We start from the raw sequence: 21791 nt of genomic DNA, 5'->3' as shown, positions 1-21791 counted from the left end.
ACAAAGTACATAGAAGAAGACATAGGTACTAAACTCATGGACCTGGGTTTTAAAGAGCATTTTATGAATTTGACTCCAAAGGCAAGAGAAATGAAGGCAAAGATAAATGAATGGGACTACATCAGAATAAAAAGTTTTTGCTCAACAAGAGAAACTGATATCAAAATAAACAGACAGCCAACTAAATGGGAAATGATATTTTCAAACAACAGCTCAGAGAAGGGCCTAATATCCAAAATATACAAAGAACTCATAAAACTCAACAACAAACAAACAAACAATCCAATAAAAAATGTGAAGAGGACATGAACAGACACTTCTCCCAGGAAGAAATACAAATGGCCAACAGATATATGAAAAGATGCTCATCTTCATTAGTTATTAGAGAAATGCATATCAAAACTACAATGAGATGCCACCTCACACCTGTTAAATTAGCTATTATCAACAAGACAGGTAATAGCAAATGTTGGAGAGGCTGTGGTGAAAAAGGAACCCTCATTCACTGTTGGTGGGAATGTAAAGTAGTACAACCATTATGGAAGAAAGTATGGTGGTTCCTCAAAAAACTGCAAATAGAACTACCTTATGACCCAGCAATCTCTCTACTGCAGGGGTCCCCAAACTACGGCTCGCGGCCGCATGCGGCCCCCTGAGGCCATTTATCTGGCCCCCACCGCACTTCCGGAAGGGGCACCTCTTTCATTGGTGGTCGGTGAGAGGAGCATAGTTCCCATTGAAATACTGGTCAGTTTGTTGATTTAAATTTACTTGTTCTTTATTTTAAATATTGTATTTGTTCTCATTTTGTTTTTTTTACTTTAAAATAAGATATGTGCAGTTTGCATAGGGATTTGTTCATAGTTTTTTTTATAGTCTGGCCCTCCAATGGTCTGAGGGACAGTGAACTGACCCCCTGTGTAAAAAGTTTGGGGACCCCTGCTCTACTGGGTATAGACCCCAAAAACTCAGAAACATTGATACATAAAGACACATGTAGCCCCATGTTCATTGCAGCATTGTTCACAGTGGGCAAGAAATGGAAACAACCAAAAAGCCCTTCAATAGAAGACTGGATAAAGAAGATGTAGCACATATACACTATGGAATATACTCAGCCATAAGAAATGATGACATCAAATCATTTACAACAAAATGCTGGGATCTTGATAACATTATATGGAGTGAAATAAATAAATCAGAAAAAAACAAGAACTGCATAATTCCATACATTGGTGGGACATAAAAACGAGACTAAGAGACATGTACAAGAGTGTGGGGGGTAGGGGGGAAGAGATGGAAGGGATTGGGGGAGGGGAGGGGCACAAAGAAAACTAGACAGAAGATGACAGAGGACAATCTGACTTTGGGTGATGGGTATGCAACATAATTTAATGACAAGATAACCTGGACATGTTTTCTTTGAATATATGTACCCTGATTTATTGATGTCACCCATTAACATTAATAAAAATTTATTTATAAAAAAAAAAAAAAGAAACCAAAGACGTGGTTGAACAATTCTCCTCCCAGTTTTTATTGAAAAGACCTAAGTATACCTATCAAAAACTCTTGGTGACACATGCATTTCATAATTCAGAGTTTTTATGTTTTTTAAAAGGTAATACAATATAGAAGTTATACATTTGTAACACCCCAGTGTGGTCTGAGTATTGGTCTGCAATCAATACATTTATATTTCTTCAGCAAAACATGAATAGTCACATCAAGTAGGACATATAAAAGCTATGACTAGTGAGTCAGATACTTTTAATTCACCAAGTTTTACTCATATGAATAGGCAACAGAAGAACAGTTTTAAACACGTAAAGATGGGCGAAGATGGCACCAAATGCTTTTCTTGAAAATTAAATGATTTGCAGACCCTAGGTAACTTGGAAGCATATAAAAATGAGGAGATCTAGATTCATGACCACACTGAAGTCTCCCCATAAGGATTTACAGGGTAGATGGTTCTAAAAGTGGTGATATGTTTACAGGATAGGTTCTAATCAGATGATCTCTCCTGTGGTCTAGGAAGTCTGTTTCACTTGTTCCTTCACCAGCGCAAACAAGACTAGTCAACTTCTCCAGACCCCTAGGACCCTGTTCGGCAAACGGTGACTTGTTTGCCACATGCAGCTCTTTGGCCCCTTGAGTTTTTAGCAAAGGCCAGCTTAGGAGTACCCTAATTAAGTTAATAACAATGTACCTACCTGTATAGTTTAAGTTTAAAAAATGTGGCTCTCAAAAGAAATTTCAATCGTTGTACTGTTGATATTTGGCTCTGTTGACTAATGAGTTTGCCAACCACTGCCTAAGACACTTGACCAAAAGGCAAACTCTCCATTAGCCATGATGGAGAACATAGGTCCCATTTTGACTTTAAACCATGGTTAAGGGAGAAGACAGCAGGGAAACAATTGAGAATCCTGGCATCCCTGCTGTGGACTGAAGATTGGGGGGGGGGGTGCAGAGGGAGAGGAGGAACAGAATCTGATCTGGGGTGGTAAGGATACTGGGTGACCACAGGAAGTGACAGTAGGAAGGGTTCGAGCATGGCAGTCATAAAGTCACAGTGGCTGGGACAAGGTCAACCGAGGGCAGAGAGACTGGGAAGAGGCTGTGTAAGTCCTGCACACGGAGGTGAAGCCTCACCCAGATGTAAAGGTGTGCAGAGTGAACTGATACGAGATTCACTGGGAAGGGAAAATTGTCAAGTAGTGGTGTTTTATGCAATTCAACAGAATGAAACAAGGACGTTGTGCAAACTAGGTATTTAGTTTCCATAGAATACATTTAAAAGATATACAGAGTTTGATGCAAAATGTTCATATTTACAGCAGAAATACTTTCATTTGTAATTCCTTAAGCTTATTTTTTAATTTTTAATTAACTTTATTGGGTTGACATTGGTTAATAAAATTATACAGGTTTCAGGGGCACATTTCTACATCTTTATCTTACATTGTGGGTTCACCACACCAAGTCAACTCTCAGTGAAAGTATATAAATGGGGTATTCAGTTTTAAAATTCATTCAAGGCATACATGAGCAAAAAATGGTAAAAGATGATTATTTAAGCTTTTCTTTTATTTTTTGCATTTAACATTTAAGTATATTGAATGGGGATATAATACCTAAAGAGTTATTTGTTATTTTATTTAGAAAATTAAATTTAATGGAGTGACATTGATCAATGAGCCTATACACGTTTCAGGTAAATATTTCCATAGCATTTGAATTTTTTATTGTGTTGTGTGCCCATCACCCAAAGTCAAATCATTTTTCATCATCATATATTTGTCCCTCCTTATTCCCCTTCCACACAACCTCCTCTTCCTAGTAACCACTACACTATTATCTATGTCTATGAGTCTCATTTTTATATCACAACTATATGTGAAATCATAGAGTTCTTAGCTTTTTCTGATTTCCTTATTTCACTCAGTATAATGTTCTCAAGTTCCATCCATGTTGTTGTAAATGGCAAGATGTCATCATTTCTTAAGATTGAGGAGTAGATTCTAATAGAAATTTATTTCTATCTCTTAAAAAATGTGTTTACAAGTTACCATTTATATCTATATTTCTCCCACAACCGTATATCATATTGGACTTTTAATAAAAGCATTAAAGACAATGTGATATAAGTGAGCTCTTATAAGTGATATCCAAGAACAAACTTTTTCCTTATTTCCCCTTTCAGTTGTTTATGATTTGTGAAATTTATTTTGAACATTTATCTTTCTGGTAAATATTAACATTTAACACCAGGGAATACAGTATGGAGAATCCAATAAAATCACTGTCAATATAGTAAGAGCCCAATAACAGAACTCATCCCAGCATCACAAGCAATGACAGCTTTTATCCTGGAGAGTAACAGTGACCAGCTTTTATCCGGGAAGAGTGACAGTGACCAGCTTTTATCCTGGAGAGTGACAGTGACCAAGGGAAGCGTGGATATGGGAGGCAGAGGGATTTGTAAAATGTGTTGCTTTGAATTTTCTAGAACCCATATTAATAAAAGTATTTTTAAAGATAAAATTTTAATAACATACTTGACTTAATATATCTAAAATACTATTTTAACATGTAAAAAATATTCACAGTGTTTAATGGGATATTTTATATTTTTTCTTCAAAATCCAGAAGGTATTTTATACTTATAGAATACCTTATTATGGATACCCATTTATTACTGAAAATACTTGATTTGTTTTCGGGATTCATGACATTTACATAGTTAGAAAAGCCCATTCACGTGCCTAAGTTGCTCCAAACATGCATAAATGGTTTTGTAATACCTTACTCAATACAGCTCTTCAAATTTAAATTAATTAAAATTAATCAAAATTAAAAGTTGCTCCAACCATGCATAAACATTTTCTAATAACTTACTCAAGTATAGGTTTTCAAATTTAAATTAATTAAAATTAAATTAAAAGTTCTGTACCTGTAGTGTTAGCCACATTCAAGCACCAAATAACCACAAGTGGATGACAGCAACTGATATAAAGAGCACAGCCATAGATCTAATTTCAAATTAGATCATAAGGAACCAAAGCAGTGGGGGAAAACAGGCAAACGCATCCTGAATGTAAGGTATTCTGTAACTGGCCTGGATTCTTAAAACATTCAGTGGCACAGGAAAAAACCAGATGAGGAACTCTTCTACATTAAAAAACCAAATTACTCTACAAACCTTGAATGGATCTTGAATTTGAACGATCTATAAAAGACATTCTTGGGACAATAAAAGAAATATGAACATGAATGGGATATTGGATGATGTAATGGAATTATCATCATTAAGTGTAAGAGTGGTACTGTGGATGTGCGTAGATGTGTGTATGCACATACAGATACATACACATGTATACATACAGAGAGAGGAAGAAGGGAGGGACACAGGGAAAGAAACTACTAAAAACTATTAATAATTGTTGAGTCTAATTCAAGGACACATGGATATCCACTGGTTGGTCTTCCAACTTTTTTTGTATGTTTAAAATTTTTCAAAATAAACTATTTAGACTAAATGATAAACATCTGCTAAATCTGATAGAAGATTCATGGCCAAATGTCATTATCAAAATAGAAATTTGCTGGAAGTCCTATCAGATTCTCTGGCCACAATCTAGACATCAGCTATTCACCTCCGGATGCAAATGCAGCACTCCTGGCACCAAAGTCTGCAACCTCAACCCAGCTGGAGACCAAGCTAACAGATGCAGATAGGATCTCATCAACTCAACACTGACTGCACATCTGGTCCAGGTGCTGTGCTACATGTTAAGAACAGAAATAACAGCTGTGGTCCATGTTCCCATAGTCTAGTAAATCACAATTATATACCTTTGTCATGCCTGTTCCTTTTTGTCCCTCCACCCTGACAGTGAACTAACTGAACATTGCCCAACTCCTGGCTTTCTGGCTTCTGAAGACCTTAAAAAGCAGCTTCAACTCTTTGGACCCCAATGAAAAACATACAGGACATAAGTCAGAGATCTTCTGCTGAGTGACAGAAGCAACGTACCAAAGGGAGTGTGTGTATGATTTCACCTGCATCAAGTTCCACGCGAGGCAAAACTAACCTGTGGTGTGGAAAGGTCATGAAAGCAGCTTCCCCTACGGAGGAAGGGGCTGGGATAACCTGGGAGAGCATGGTGGGCAACTTTCTAGACAATATGGGATGTGCCACAGTGTGACATGTGTGGGTCACATAAATGTATCCATTTGTCAAAACTGTAGTTAATTTCTTTGCATTTCAGTGTATATAAGCTTCACCTCTAACATTTGATGAGTAATGGTAACAATCCAGGAGGTTGAGTGGACAGGATGTTGTCCCAGGATCTTACCTGACACTCTGAGGATGACGGTACAAGGGAAGCATTTAAGCCCACGCTCCTCAGAGCAGAATCAGCTGCTAACTTCCTTAAATACAGCACCGCTCACTCTATACAGACTACAATAATGCTGAACAATCTACACTGGAACATGTGTGTTATGATTAACAAGTATACTGAAATTAAGCTTCTGTCCCACCACAGAATTCCTTCCAAAGGGCTCACATCTGTAGAAATAATATGTGTCTTGTTATTTGTTTGGTTCTGTGCACTGGGTTACATGTTGGTGTAAAAATATGAAATAGAAACAATTTAGTACAATGTCCTTTCCCTAAGGGTACCCACTAATTAGGAGATGAAGATGTGTAGACTAGTAAATAAAATAGCAAAGGGACTGCTTGTAAAATTTAATAAGTTACCCACAAATATTATGAGACCACAAAAGAGTCTAGATGTTAGGGATAAGCTGGGAGTCAGGAAAAACTTCTGATAAACTTAATCTCTGGTAGATAGATAGGAATTGGGTGGAGAAAAAAAGTGTTTAAAATAATATTTGAAAGACAGAAAACAATGTGTGAGAAAAAGCCACTTTTTTCCCCATGGAGACTGTAAGCAATGTGCTGAGTCATGCTGGGGAACCAAACCAATGAAGATGCGTCAGGATCCACTGAAGAGCAAAGGAGCACAGGGCAGAGAGGTGGTGAGTTCAGCTTAAGGAGGATGTCACGTCACCCTCAAAGAGCGTGGTAGTCCAAAACATTTGAAAACATTTATTTGTACAGATATATGTGCCCTGCGTTCACGGCAGCAGCACTCCTCTCACAGAGGCCAACTCGGAAAAAGCCAACGTGTCCTTCGATAGAGGACTGGGTAAAGAAGATGTGGTGCACATGCACAGTGGACTACTACTCAGCCGAAAGAAAGGTGAAATATTGCCATTTGTGACAACATGTATGGATCTTGAAAATACCAAGCTAAGCGAAATCAGTCATATGTGGGATATAAAATTGAAAACAACAAATAAACAAAACCTCATAGACAGAGAACAGTACGGTGGTTACCAGAGGGCAGGGGGTAGGGAGAGAACAGAGGGTAAAGGGGGTCAAATAAATGGTGAAAGGAAATCTAACTTTGCGTGGTGAGCACACAATGCAATGAGCAGACGCTGTATTATAGAGATGTACACTTGAAACCTACATAATTTATTAGCCAATATCATCCAATAAATTTAATAAAATATGAAAAAATAATATAAAAATTGTATAGGTATAGGTTAACTATTTAGAAACATTGAAAGTGATTAATTATTGATTCAAATCTAAAGCATAACAGTTATAAACAAACTCAGGGTAAAATAAAATTTACATAATAAAACTATGAATTTCTATCTCCAACAATAGAGAAATCTTGTAAGCACAGGGAAGTCAGCGTAGGACATAGCGGTGAGAAGGTATGAGCGTCTGCAAGGTAGAAACACCACGCCACCAGCAGCACAAGGACAAAGTGGATTTGTCCGGAGGTAAATTAAGCTACAACCCGCAAAGGAGTATCTCTTCCCTTAATATTTAAAGCAGTGATGTAACATCCAGCTGTGTTCACCTTACAAAACCAGAGTTTACTATGGTGGGATGTATTGTTTAGCATGTCCATAACAAATATCAGCAGGTGGCTGAAAGTGTTGGCTATCTCCTTTGCCTTATGCTTGTGACTTTAAGTCATAAGAGACGACTGCAGTAAACAGCATTTCCCTATCACCTCACCTTCCGCTGGATGGCTCCCATTCTCACAGACTTCACGTCCACAGCCTGGTACGTCAGCCACAGGCCCGTGTTCACGTGCTGGATGTAGCAGACCGAGTCTCCGTACTTGATCTCTGAGGTCCCCATGCCATCGACGTCCTTTCTCACCCCTGCATCCAGTTTTTCCTAAGGAGAGAGGAAAAAGAGGGAATAAAAGTTTGAAAACTATTACTTTAGGCCCTGACCAGTTAGCTCTGTGGTATAGTGTCAGCCCAGAGTGTGGATGTCTCAGGTTCAATTCCCAATCAGAGCACACAAGAGAAGTGACCATCTGCTTCTCCACTCCTCTTCTTCCCCTTTTTTCTCTCTCTATTCTCCTCCTGCAGCCATGGTTTGATTGGTTCAAGCACATCAACCCCGGGTGGTGAGGATGGCTCTGTTGCAAGCCATGGCCACAAATGGGCAGAGCATCAGCCACAGACAGGGGATGCTGGGTGGATCCCTGTTGGGGCACATGCGGGAGTCTATCTCCCCTCATCTCACTTGAAAAAGAAGAAAGAAAAAGAAACTACTTCTTTATGCTGAAAGAATTCTGCCTTGTTGTAAATATGTTCCTTGAAAAATTCAGCCCTCTGAAATCTCCTGACATAATAATGGTCAAATATTTTATTCTAGCAGTTCAACCTCTACTGAAGATTCAAGTAGAAAATTTTAAAAATAAATAACATATTCTTGAATTATTCACACTGATAGAAAAATTTTTAGCCATAACAGAAAAATTTATATGATGATGATAATGGTGATTATGTTGGCAAGGATGTTAATGATGATTTCTTTAGAACTGTTCAAAACTGCTGTAATTCGGGTACCAATACTGCAATTTCCACCTTGGACACAGAGCTACTCACTCCTGAAGGGCTACTGGGCTAACCTGCCTCTGCTATGAAGCAACTGATGCTCTGACACCAGCTAAATGTTTCTTTCAAATCTCTCTATTTTACGCTCCCTCCTTCAGCGCCTCCCTTCCCACTTCCCTCCTATTTTAGTCCTGATCATCAGTAATTCACTGTCTTAAAGTTCTGTACACTCCTTAACACAACAGAGAAAAAAATCTAATATTCTTTAGGTTGCAATAATTCCTTTAGTGATTTCTTATTCTTCTCCTGGGTTTAGTTTTCCTTGTTAAATTTAAGTTTCTTTTATGCCTTTGATTGGACTGTTGTTTGAAAATAGTAACAGTTATATAATGCTTTGGAAGATTATGTTGGAGTATAATTCATGCCTATTATACAAAAAGGAAAAGTCAAGTAAAAACAAAATTCTAATATACACTATTTTCCATGTTATTTGAAACTCTATTCATACTCACTCAAAAATGATTATAACCTTCCATCAACAATTGAAAATTAAAATGAATTGAAATTCTTAAGGCCAAGGCCATATAAGAAAATGAATACATTTATAAATTAGGTTGATTTAACCACTATGCAAATAATCTGAAATACTAGTCTAAGTATCTGCAATAAAAGAGATAATAAGTATTCCATTTTCTTTCTATCAAAGAAGATAAACTACTAATCTACTTTATAGCAACCCTACCAATAGGAAAATTAAATCCTGGGGGGGAAATATAACAATGTCATTATCTCATCAGATTAAATAATGAGTGTCTAAATTTTTAAGGTTTTTTTCTTTTATCCAAGGAAATTAGTTTGTGGTCTATTTATAGATTTGTGTTTTGATGGGTCACAATTACTAACTGTGAAGTCATACTTTGTTTCTTACTAAAATGGTTCACATTACTCTGGATTAGAAGTTTGTAAAACTTCATGATGACTGATTATCGAGTCAGTAAGACTGCTAAAGTGACAATGGAAAAAAATGTGTGGTTATCTGCTGTATGAAAAAACAAAGACCTTTTCTTCTTTTATTTCTTTGTCATTTCTTCTTTCTTAGGCTTAGGAGAAATCCTGGTGAAAATAATTTAGACCCTTTGAACAGCCACAAAAAGAAGCATAACCTGCATCAAAAATGGGACAGCGGGAACGCTGGCCAGTTGGCTAAGTGGTAGAGCCTTGGCCCTGCGTGTGGATGTCCTAGGTTCGATTCCCGGTCAGGGCACACAGGAGAAGCGCCCATCTGCTTCTCCACCCTTCCCCCTCTCGCTTCTCTCTATCTTTCTCCTCCTCTCCTCCTGCAGCTGTGGCTTGATTGGAGCAAGTTGGCCCTGAGCGCTGAGGATGGCTCCATGGCCTCTGTCTCAGGCGCTAAAAAATGGCTCTGGTTACAATGGAGCAAGGGACCCAGTGGGCACAGCATCGCACCCTAGTGGGCTTTCCAGGTGGATCCTGGTCAGGGGACATGTGGGAGTCTGTTTCTGCCTCCTCTGCTATCACTAAAATAAAAAATAATAATAATAAAAGTAAATAAATAAAAATAAAAGAATGAGACAGCTGGTAAAAGCATCTCACAGAAATTTAACCTGTGTTACAAGAAATTAAGAGTCCAGAACAGGCAAGCAATAATCTCACTAAAATTCTGTATTAACTATACCAGTGTTTTCAACTGCTGGTCTAGTCACTAGAAATTTCATACCAGTATGAAGATCATACAACAGCAGGGTTGCAACTCTTTCATGGATTGGCACAAAATTTCTGGTACTGGTCTACTGACCAGTGGTTGAAAAACACTGAGCTATACACTATATTTAAATTTAAAGCCTTTAGTTTCAGTATCGCCTTTCAGATTTTATTTTTCTTTTGAGTTATTCTGGCTTTGGGAAATGATAGAATAGTTTTATTGGACTAATCCTCAATAGATAACTTCAAAATTTCAAACAAATACTTTTAAAAATCTACTTGAAGGCCCATGAAAAGGACCAAAATCAGAGACAAATTGGAGAACAGACTTCTAAGGACAAACAGCACCTAGGTGATTCAGAAGAAGCTGTCCTGCGTCTGGGGTACCCGGCCCCGTCTGCCTGTAGCTTGGGCAGAAGAAAGCCGCCGTCTCACTGCCCCCAGTGAGGGCACACTCGGGCTCAGCTGCAGCCTGAAAATGAGGTAAGCTAAATCAGAGAAGTATCCACAAACCCTGCTGGCTTATAAAATCCACCCAAATTCTTGTTGACCACTAAACTATGCACACTCAAGGGAGGACCAGTATAATGGCAGGACATGGCAGATGGAATAACTAAGTCGAAATATGAGCACCTGCCCACTGAGAAAGAGAAAAGCTGAAGCTTCAGCCCAGCAAGTGTAACTGCCTGCCACAACCAAAACCGCTACTCAGAAAGCACCCTTAACAATATGTGGTCTGCACAATGCATCATTTCTAACATTGTCCTTAAATCTACCGGAATGATTCTGTCAAGCAGCTGATAAGAGGGAGGAAAAGCCCTTCTCCTTAGATGACGGTGTGTTGTTTCTGTAGTAGCCAGCTCTCTTTGAGACAAATACTGTATTTCCCATGTATAAGATGCTCCCATGTATAAAACACATCTTACTTTTGGGGTCTGAAATCTGAAAAAATAAATGTATTACATAAAGTTATTGAACTCAAGTTTTATTTATTATAAAATTCATACAATTCCTCATCCATATGAAAAATCAGAAAATGCAAGTTAAAAAAAAACTACAACCACTATATAAGACGCACCCAGTTTTTAGACCCCAAATTTTTCGAAAAAGGGTGTGTCTTATACATGGGGAAATATGGTACTTGTTAGAGTTAGGAAAATTAAAAGATCAAAAAAATATTTTATTTGCTCCTTTTGGGTGTCATATTGCAGCACAGAATAGTTTAGTCATGGTGAAATATGAAGCTAATAATGCCACAGGGCCAGAGAAAATACTGAGTTGCCTGGCAAAGCAACCTCAGCCCATCTAGGGCAGAGACACATAGTGTGTGTGTGTGTGTGTGTGTGTGTGTGTGTGTGTGTGTGTGTGTGTGTGTGTGTGTGTGTGTGTGTGTTTAACTCTCTTTACCCCTGGTGCTCAGAAATTTTTGGAGCACACTCTCATGGATGGGTTTGTGAAAAGAACAAATTTCAAAGTTGCTTGTGCTGGGAGGGTCTATGCAGCAGTGAAACAAGTCAAAGAACCTTCTGAGAAGCCCTCCAGTTTTCTATGCAATCCCCTCCCGAGTGTATGCTGGACCAATGAGTATGGGCCTATCTCGTATTGGCTCTGCTTCTCTGGTCAAGCTCTGACCGACACCCCTCATCGCCACCTCTGCAGGTTTCAGTAAGCTCACTCTCAGGTTTACTGCCCTTAAAAAGGGTCAGCATAAAAACTACCACTGAACTTCCACATCTCTCTGTAAAATCACAGTAGGCATTATTTTCTACTATGCTGTCAGCACCCCTTAAGAAAGAGTTACTGCAAAAATCTCTTCTGAATCTAATTCTGATTACATAAAAATATATCTACAATGTATAACTATTTTGGTAAAAAATACGTTCTTCATTTTGCTTTTATTTTTTAGCTATCCAGTCCATCACTAGACAACCATATAGGTGCTCATCTGATCACAGGAAAGGTACACATCTTCTCTAGCTGCTATTATTATTTTTAAATCTTGAATTTTTTGTTAAGGTGGGCATTAGTTTTACTACTTAGGTTCAAAGTCTGGATCCTCATCTCCAAAATTAAGATTAAATATAGCATCTAAACCCCATAAGGTTGAACTAAAATTAAATGAGATAATGCATATAAGGATCTTAGCACATTATTTGGCCCATAAAATAACTTTTATTATTTCTATTGTGTGTTTTTTAAAGCATCTAAAATATTTTTCAATCCCAAACAAAAATAACATACTAAAAACTATGTCCTAAAAATGATTTTCCTCTTTCTATTTTTACATTTGCTCCATAATCCTCATGATCTTGTTGGCAGTATTATTTGAGGCTAGTATTTCATGTCTGTAGCAACTGGTTTCTATTTGTGGTGCATGGGGGAGGGGAAGCTGGAGAAAATCACATAGAGAGGAATATTTTAGTGGCATTTTAAGCTAAAAAAATGACATCTTGGGGGAACTATAATACATATATGATTGACAAGATCTACCTTATGGTTAAAACCAGTGGTGGGATTCAGCTGGTTCACACTGGTTCAGTAGAACCGTTACCCAACTTTTTGTTGAGTTTGGCAAATCAGTTGTTAAAATGGCACTTGTAATCAGGGTTCTCTCTAAGGTGGTCTCTTGGGCAGCCTTCCAAAGTGGAAATAAAAAATTTACGTTCCTTACTCTTTTTTAACATTCAGTTGCACAATAGCATATTCTAAACACCTGTAGTAATGCTTATTCCGTCCATAGCTGAAAAACATTGCAAAGGAGGGTGCCAATCAAGAAGCAATATGGAGCCTGACCGGGCGGTGTTGCAGCGGATAGAGCGTCTGACTGGGACACGGAGGACCCAGGTTTGAGACCCCAAGGTCACCAGCTTGAGAGTGGGCTCATGTGGTTTGAGCACAGCTCACTAGCATGAGTCCAAGGTCACTGACTTAAGCAAGGGGTCACTCGGTCTGCTGTAGCCCCCGCCCCTGGTCAAGGCACATACAAGAAAGCAATCTATGAACAACTAAGGTGCCACAACGAAGAATTGATGCTTCTCATCTCTCTCCCTTCCTGTCTGTCCCTCTCTGACCCTCTCTGTCTCTCACAAAATAATTTTAAAATAAAATTTAAAAAAAGCAATATGAAAATATCTTAACAGTTTTATTTTTTTTCACGTATTATTTAATATTTTTAATTAATATTTTTAAACTCTTTCTTATAACAATCTAGTTTTTTGTATCTCTTTGATTGTTCTTATTTAAGTATTGAATGCATGAAATAGTAAACTACCTTTCAGTATATTAGTTTTTTATACTTAAAACAGTCTTTAGGGCAGAGAACCAGCTGTTAAATTATTTGAATCCCACCACTGGTTAAAACTGACATTTCAACACACTTGAAAGTGATGGTTTAGTCCCAGGAACAGAGAGAGTGAAGACAAAGACAAAGAAAACCTACATGAAACAAACCGAATTCTTCACTATTTAAAATGTTTTCTTTTTTTTTTTTTTTTTTTTTTTTTTTTTTTTTTTTGTATTTTTCTGAAGCTAGAAACGGGGAGAGACAGACAGACTCCCGCATGAGCCCGACCGGGATCCACCCGGCACGCCCACCAGGGGGCGACGCTCTGCCCACCAGGGGGCGATACTCTGCCCCTCCGGGCGTCGCTCTGCCGAGACCAGAGCCACTCCAGCACCTGGGGCAGAGGCCAAGGAGCCATCCCCAGCGCCCGGGCCATCTTTGCTCCAATGGAGCCTCGGCTGCAGGAGGGGAAGAGAGAGACAGAGAGGAAGGAGAGGGGGAGGGGTGGAGAAGCAGATGGGCGCTTCTCCTGTGTGCCCTGGCCGGGAATCAAACCCGGGACTTCTGCACACCAGGCCGACGCTCTACCACTGAGCCAGCCGGCCAGGGCCTAAAATGTTTTCTTTAAGAGAGGACCAACATAATCATTTTGCAATATAGATGTACATCAAATCATCACTTTGTATACCTTAAACTTCCACAACGTGGTACGTCAATTATATCTCAGTAAAGCTAGGGAAATCAGAGGACCAACAAAGGTTATATCATAAACTACTTCCTACTTTCTTCTGTTCATTCTGAATACGTGATTTGCCAACAATTGTTGATCCTTCTGTCAAATCCTGACTTTGAGGTTGCCTACTGAGTGTCCACGCTACTGTCAGAGCCATCCCAATGGCCATAAAGTGCTCCCTATATTGATAGTAGAATAAGATTTTAAAGCCATTCTCATTTATTATTTTAAGAGTATCAGAATGATTTGTAAAATTTCAAAACTAGACTCATGCTGGCAAAGAGGCCTAATGCATCTACGATAAAGGAGAACCAGTGCAAGATGTGGGCTCGGGAGAAGTCACTCCCTTCAGGGCATCCACACTCACATCCCTGAATCCAAGAAAAAAACTGGTACTTTCACCTGGCCTAGAAAAGCTTAATCAATAACAAAAACTTTATTTGTCAAACAGTAACTATGTCAATCAGCAGTCCTTTATTAATTACATCCTGAAAGTCTACCTAGAATGGAAGAACTGTGTTACCTTAAATAAGTCTTCACCTTCCAAAAATGTAAGTACTCATTATTTTCACTGGAAATAATGTAACAAAAATATGCAAAGATATGGCAAGCATTTTCAACCTGTCAGTGGAACTAAAAAAGAAAAAAATCAAATACAACTTTAAAAGTGATATCTATTTTTCAATATATATTTCAAACACTAGAGCCTAGGACCAATATAATTAACAAAAGGATGGCAGAAACTGTTTAGTTCTACCATTTTCTTTAAAATGATGACACTATAAGAACAATAATTTATTTTAAATATATATAATTTAATCTTTAATTGGAAACTCTACTTTTATTCTATTTTTTGTTGGTAAGTTCAATGCTTCTTTATTATGTAATTGCAGAAAACAATTTTTATCATGAATGGGTTTTTAATTCATCAGGCTACCTTTCTCCAATTTAAATGGGTCTATATCATAGGCATTATAAGCACCACTATCAATAATACCTCTTTAATTTTTCACAACATGTTCACATATGTGTGTATTTCTGTTCCATTTACTTTTTCCTGGAATACCAGTTTGTATTTTGTAACTTATTTTCATTAAGACTAAGCTATCAAAATATGGTATGTTAAATCTAGTACTTTTTCAAAGACCATGCAGTTAGATTTTACTTTTCCAATATCTTCTACTAAATCAAAATTAGTTAAAATATTAAATAGAATCACATACTAATGAATTCTTCCCTCTATGATACTACACACACACACACACATACACACACAGTTTTTATTTCAATTACAGTCCACTTCCTTTACAGAGTTATTGGTTATCTACCAACGTCTAAAAATCAAAAACCTAAAAACTGAAATATTCAAAATATAGTGGGGAGAGAACTAAGTTAGCTGGAAGCATCAATTTGATTTGGTAAAAATTATTATTTCATAAAAAATACAAATGAAGAAGTCACTGTTCTATTTTTTTTTTTTTGTATTTTTCAGAAGTTAGTAGTGGGGAGGCAGTCAGACAGACTCTTGCATGCACCCAACCAGGATCCACCCAGCATGCCCACCAGGGGGCAATGCTCTGCCCATCCGGGAGGTTGCTCCGTTGCTGCCGGAGCCACTCTAGCACCTGAGGCGGAGGCCATGGAGCCGTCCTCAGTGCCCGGGCCACTTTGCTCCCATGGAGCCTTGGCTGTGGGAGGGGAAGAGAGAGACAGAGAGAAAGGAAGGGGGAGGGGTGGAGAAGCAGATGGGTGCTTCTCCTGGGTTCCCTGACCGGGAATCAAATCCGGACTTCCACATGCCAGGCAGACACTACCGCTGAGCCAACCAGCCAGGGCCCACTGTTCTATTTTTGACCAATAGAATGGGATCTTAGTCACCAACTCTAGACAGTCATCTTAGAAGCCAAGCATTGTTGTTGTGAACAAGAGTCATTTTTTAAATTCTTAAGTCATTGTACCCAGTCTTGGTCCTAATTAGAAGATCAGAGAGAGCTCAGAATATGCCATCAGGGAGTTTCAAAGAATTTGGTAGAAGGCACAAGGACACAGGAAAAAGCTCCACCCCTCTCTGTCCTCTCAGAGAAGAGAGGGTCAGGAGAACCAAGGTGCTCTGCACCACTTCAGTCCCTGAAAAATAAGAAACTTATTTCCATTCCCAACTGAAAATATGCTTAGTTTTAGAATAAATTTTACTGTTAAGTTCAAGAGTCTACAACCTGGAACATGTTATTGCTATCAACCCAGTTTGGCCTATGTTAGTTAGGATTAGGAGCTCACATGGAATATATGTGAGAAGATACATATAAAATACATACACATTTAAGATACATAAAATACTTTAAATAATTTGAAATACATTCTAAACTACACTGTGAAAGTCACATGTAGAGGAAACGTCTAAACTTAAGCTATGGCTTTGGGAGCAGAGTATAAAGTGTAGGAACGTCTGTTCACACTCACTGGCTCGTAAAAGCTACAAGCATTCAGGCAAATGAAGAAAAGCGATTTCTAGAAACTGCTTATTGCGGTAAGAGGTTTCATTCACCAGCATACTATTGATACAAACATTATAATAAGCCTGTAAAATCAGGTCAGTTTCCGTTAAGAGGACATTAACTTAAAACCCATAGACTATAAACTAAGATACAACTGCTTTTTATCAATAGCAAAGGTGTTTAAGAATAATCTGTTAATGAGGCTGCACAGAAATGTACACTTTCACACTATGCTGCGTAGGATGGAAACCAGCACACAGGTCTGCAGGCGGCTGGTCTGCGCGCGCTCCATCCCAGTGGCCTCACCAGTCCCAGCAGGCAGCAGACACAGACTGCTGCGTGCAGACAGATGCTACCCTCTGAGAGCCTGCAGAATCAAACACTTGAAAAACCTCCTACTCTTTAACCAAACTGTCCAATTTTCAGAAAGGAAGTATAAGCAACATGCAAAAATATGTGGAGACAAAAATGTTCAATTTACAGGGACAAAATTGAAAACTCATTAAATATTTAAACAGAATGAAATGACTAAATAATTCATGGTATAGCTACAGAATAGAATGTTGAATTATTGTCAAAATTCTATTAAACAAGGAGTATAGTACTATATGAAATAAAAATTGGACATAACATAGTATATAATTTGCCCTACTTTATTTTTTATCAAAATGCATGTACATTTGTTAAAAACTAAAATGCACACACAATATGGAGTTGTTTCTCAACAATGGATTGTACCTGATTTTAATTTCCCCTTACCACATTTTTGTATTCTTTTTTAAAAATGTTCTATAATGGCTATGCATTAAATATGTAATAAAGAATTAATTTTAGAAATAAATAAGATTTACTGTCTCTAACTTCTGGAAAAACTTTAATTATGTAATCAGTCATTATTTTAAAATCATAATTCTACTATGATTTTAAAGTTAAAATGTGTTCTTGCCTGACCAGCAGTGGCACAGTAGATAGAGCACAGCCTGTGACACTGAGGTCCCAGGTTCAAAATGCTAAGGTTGCCAGCTTGAGCGCAGGCTCACCAGCTCGAGTGCGGGTTGCCAGCTTGAACATGGGATCATAGACAAGACATGGTTGCTGGCCAAAAGTCGCTGGGTTAAAGTCTAAGGTCGCTGGCTTGAGCAAGGGGTCACTGGCACAGCTTGAGCCCCCAGTCAAAGCATGTATGAGAAGCAATCAGTGAATAACTAAAGTAATGCTTCTGATCTCTTTCTCAAAAAAACAAACAAACAAAAAACATGTATTCTTGGCTTTCATCTTCACCTTCTCTTCTCTCAAGCACACTGGGCGTTAAATGAATGGATGTTCAGCAGTGAGTTAGGAATAACCTGCATGTGACAGTGGTTCCCCAAACATGAGTGCCAGGAAAGCTTTAGAGAAACTGAAGGGGTCATAAGTGATGTTGGGACCCCTGGGCTCTGTACTTTCAGTGTAGGTTATGGTACTGTACAACGGCCAAAACCTAGAAACAGCCACAGTTCTCCAAATGTGTATAAGGAGAGCTATTTGGAGAATGTTTCAAAGGCTATTGCTTTGGGCAAGAATTTTTTTAAGAGCTTTCAAACATATTCATAGCTTTTGAGTTAGTATGTTCAGTTCTAGAAATCTATCCTAAAGAAATAAGTAAAAAATATATACAGAACTCATGTCCAAGAATGTCACTGCAGTGATTGTTTTTCTTAATTTTTTTTTGTTACAAAGGAATATGATAGCTATTGTAACAGGCAAAATAATCCAGAGATTGACTTTTTAAGTTAAGTAAAAATTTTCCCTGCATTTATGTTCCCATATACCTTCTATTTTGATCTTTTTGAAGTTTTCAAAGTTAAATGGTTGGAGGAGTCCTTCCTTAGTAATTATATAATCACATACAAACACACAGAGACTCATTTAAACTAAAACACTAACATCTGTAATTACATTACAACTTGCTTTTTTTTTTCACTCAAGAGTATTCTGATGGATATATTTCCAGACCAATATACTCTGATAGCTAATATCTCTTGGCTATCAGCTATATTTGTTAAACACTTGAATCTTTGCCATGGCAAAGAATAGTAATGTTAACTTGCTCAGGCTTTATTTTATTTTTGCAAAATAGAAAAAAGTGGATTACTAGAGCAATGGCTTTATGTGTGGCAAAATGTTTTAAAATCTGTTTACATATTTTCTCTTCTGCATCTCCTTATACACTGAAACAACCTGGCCTGATTGTGCCAGAGGCATCCGTTTACCTCTTGGTGAATCAGGATTGTTATAGAAAGAATGAAAATAGAAAGATGGTGTCAGTATTGTTTACAACAGGAAAAATAGGATTTAGGGTGACTTCAGAAATATGATTGTTATGGAAATGATGAAAAACAAAGATGAGCTCAATGCTCCCTTTTCTACAGCAATAGTAGGATTTGGGGAGAACATGGTTAGGCAATAGTAATAGGCCTAAGGAGCCTAAGGAGGCCAGGTGGCCCTCCAGCTATGTGAGGTCCAGGACATACCTCAGGCTCCTAGGGAAGCCCTGACTGCCCAGACGCAATGAGTAACACGCCAGCCCAGGACTCTAGGGCTGGAACGGGGCTTAGTTATTTAAACCCACCCTAGCCAGGTGGTCTAGGGCACAGGGATCCTTGCATTCACTGGCTCGCCTATGATCTCAGCCCAGTGACTGAACAGGGGACTCACCGTCCTGCCCTTGGTCTTGCCTTCTGTACAATGGGCCCTGGTCCCAGTATGATCAGTTACAGAGAGTGCTTGGCTCTGTTGCAGACTGGGGCCTGGGATCGCTTACCTACCTGGGTCACAGAATGGCAGCAGCTACTGGCTCTAAAAAGCGAAGAAGTGGGGGAAGAAAAGGCTGCTGCCTCCCAGTGCCCTCAGCAAGCCGAAGGCAGCAGAATTGAGCACGTCCCCACCCCCAGCTGAACCGCCAACCTCCAATGCCCCTGAGTGAATGGATGCCTGGGGACAGCTCAGTTCTCCAGACTCAGACACCCCCCCCCCATGGTTAGAACATACACATATATGACAGGCACGTGTATGATACATCCTAGTGCACGTCATTTACGTCTTCTACATGTTATCTCACCTTTGTCTGCCTAACTCCCATGGACTGAGAAGACTGACTGATGCCTCTGACTCCGGCCCTCCTCTGCATTCTGCTGGTGTCTCCCATAGGTCTGCTTTATGAAGATTAACACTCACTTATTGTACTTGGTACACAGATGGGGCAACTGCTCCATTTTCAGTGAACCGTGCTCTTCAATACTGTGACGCGTGCACCTCACTCAAGTCTCTCTGCCTGATCCTCCCCCGGAGAGTAAGGTCGGACTCCTTTCCTTCTGTTCACATTGCCCTGCTACTGATCAGCCCCTTCTCACCTGCAATCTCTCCAAACCCAGCTGCTTAGCTGGGTCTCCTTCATCAGCATAATTTATAGCTCATGAGCCAATATGAAATTTTCATTTTATTTTTTTCATATTTTTCCAAGTGAGAGGAGGGGAGATAGAGAGACAGACTCTTGTGTGCACACCAACCAGATCCACCCCACAACCTTGTCTGGGGCCGATGCTCTGCCCATCTTGGGCCATGCTTGCAACCGAGCTATTTTTAGCACCTGATGCAGAGGCTCCCTGGAGACATCCTCAGCACCCAGGGCTAATGCTCTCAAAAATATCGAGCCATGGCTGCAAGAAGGGAAGAGAGACAGAGATAGAGAGAGAGAGAGAGAGAGAGAGAGAGAGAAGAGAAGAGAAGAGAAGAGAAGAGAAGAGAAGAGAAGAGAAGAGAAGAGAAGAGAAGAGAAGAGAAGAGAAGAGAAGAGAAGAGAAGAGAAGAGAAGAGAAGAGAAGAGAAGAGAGGTGGAGCAGTGGAGAAGCAGATGATCACTTCGCCTGTGTGCCCTGACCAGAAATCGAACCAGACATTCATCCACATGCCAGGCTGACAGTCTACCATTGAGCCAACTGGTCAGGGTGAAATTTTCATTTTAAATTGTGAATTTAGCCTATTTATATGTATTAATACGGCATATACACTTGATCTTTACTCTGTTATATTTTAGGTTTCTCCCAGTCATGTTTGGCCCATTGCCTTTGCTGACCACACCACACAGGTGGGATCCCCACTGACACCCTGTCCTCTGTTCCTGAGGCCAGAGACCATACAACAACAAAGCAAAGCTGCCCTCTTCCCCTCACCAACCTCCCTCTCTCCTGCCACCTTATTTCAGTAAAACTCATTACACTTTCATGTTTGCCTTTTCACTGTTAAATATCTTATGATTCTATTATTTGATTTTTCAATTTAATAAGAAAATATTTAACTTTTAGCATTTTCATAGGGGCGATCAAAGCACTTATAATAACCTTGTCACTTCTCTCTCCTACAAGTTTTGTTAGATGGATTTTGCCTTCTATAATGCTGTGTCGTGAAAAGCTTTTCTAGAGTCTTTATGTAATATGCCTGCTCATGGCTTGAGCTTCTTGGCACTGAATTGTGGTAAACTGCATGCGTTAGAATGCATCTGTCTTTCAGTTGCTCCACTTTTCTTCAGCGCAGCTGTATGCCACTAAACAGGTACTATATTTTGTATGTGAAAAGGGTTTCCTCCATCAGATAACCGATTCCTCTTCAGTGTGTTGAATATTTTTCCTTTGGGACGATGGTGCTTTCAGTGGAGAAACTCACAAGTCCCTGCCCCTCTGTGTAGTTAGGCTTAAGGAAAAAGCCCATGGGCACCACGTGTGTTTACAGCGAGACCAAGGGTGCCTTCCAAGTGAGCAAACGGGCCATTCGGCCCACACAGCACAGCCCATCCGAGGTCCATATAAATACCACTGCAGAGCTGCTCTGTGGTCCACACAGGAAATGCATGCATGCAGACCCTGTCTAAGACGACTCGCCGAGTGGGCCCGCTCTGTTTCTCACTGTCACCATAGAGAACAGGCACCTGCACTGGCTGCCCCTCCCAGAGATCTCTGGGGACTCCCAGTATCAGAAGCCTCTCCCGCCATCTGTGCACTCTGGAGCAGGGGTCCCAAGAGACGGGTCTCACCCAAACTTACATTTACCTACAGCTGGGGAGGAAAGTGTAGCA

The 21791-nt window shown here is 39.3% G+C and overlaps 1 protein-coding gene across 2 annotated transcripts in view; it reads right to left on the bottom strand.

The window, feature by feature from the left end:
- LOC136404475 (ryanodine receptor 2-like) overlaps positions 1 to 21791 on the bottom strand; it is a 650806-nt gene that overhangs the window by 323486 nt on the left and 305529 nt on the right. For both annotated transcript variants that reach the window (XM_066383777.1, XM_066383773.1), the window contains one exon: positions 7613 to 7777. In XM_066383777.1, coding sequence (XP_066239874.1) covers positions 7613 to 7777 — 165 coding nt within the window. The remainder of the gene's footprint in view (positions 1 to 7612; positions 7778 to 21791) is intronic.

Source organism: Saccopteryx leptura, chromosome 1 (genome assembly GCF_036850995.1).
Source record: "Saccopteryx leptura isolate mSacLep1 chromosome 1, mSacLep1_pri_phased_curated, whole genome shotgun sequence".
Classification (NCBI taxonomy): domain Eukaryota; kingdom Metazoa; phylum Chordata; class Mammalia; order Chiroptera; family Emballonuridae; genus Saccopteryx; species Saccopteryx leptura.
This window is presented reverse-complemented; position numbering and strand designations above follow the sequence as displayed.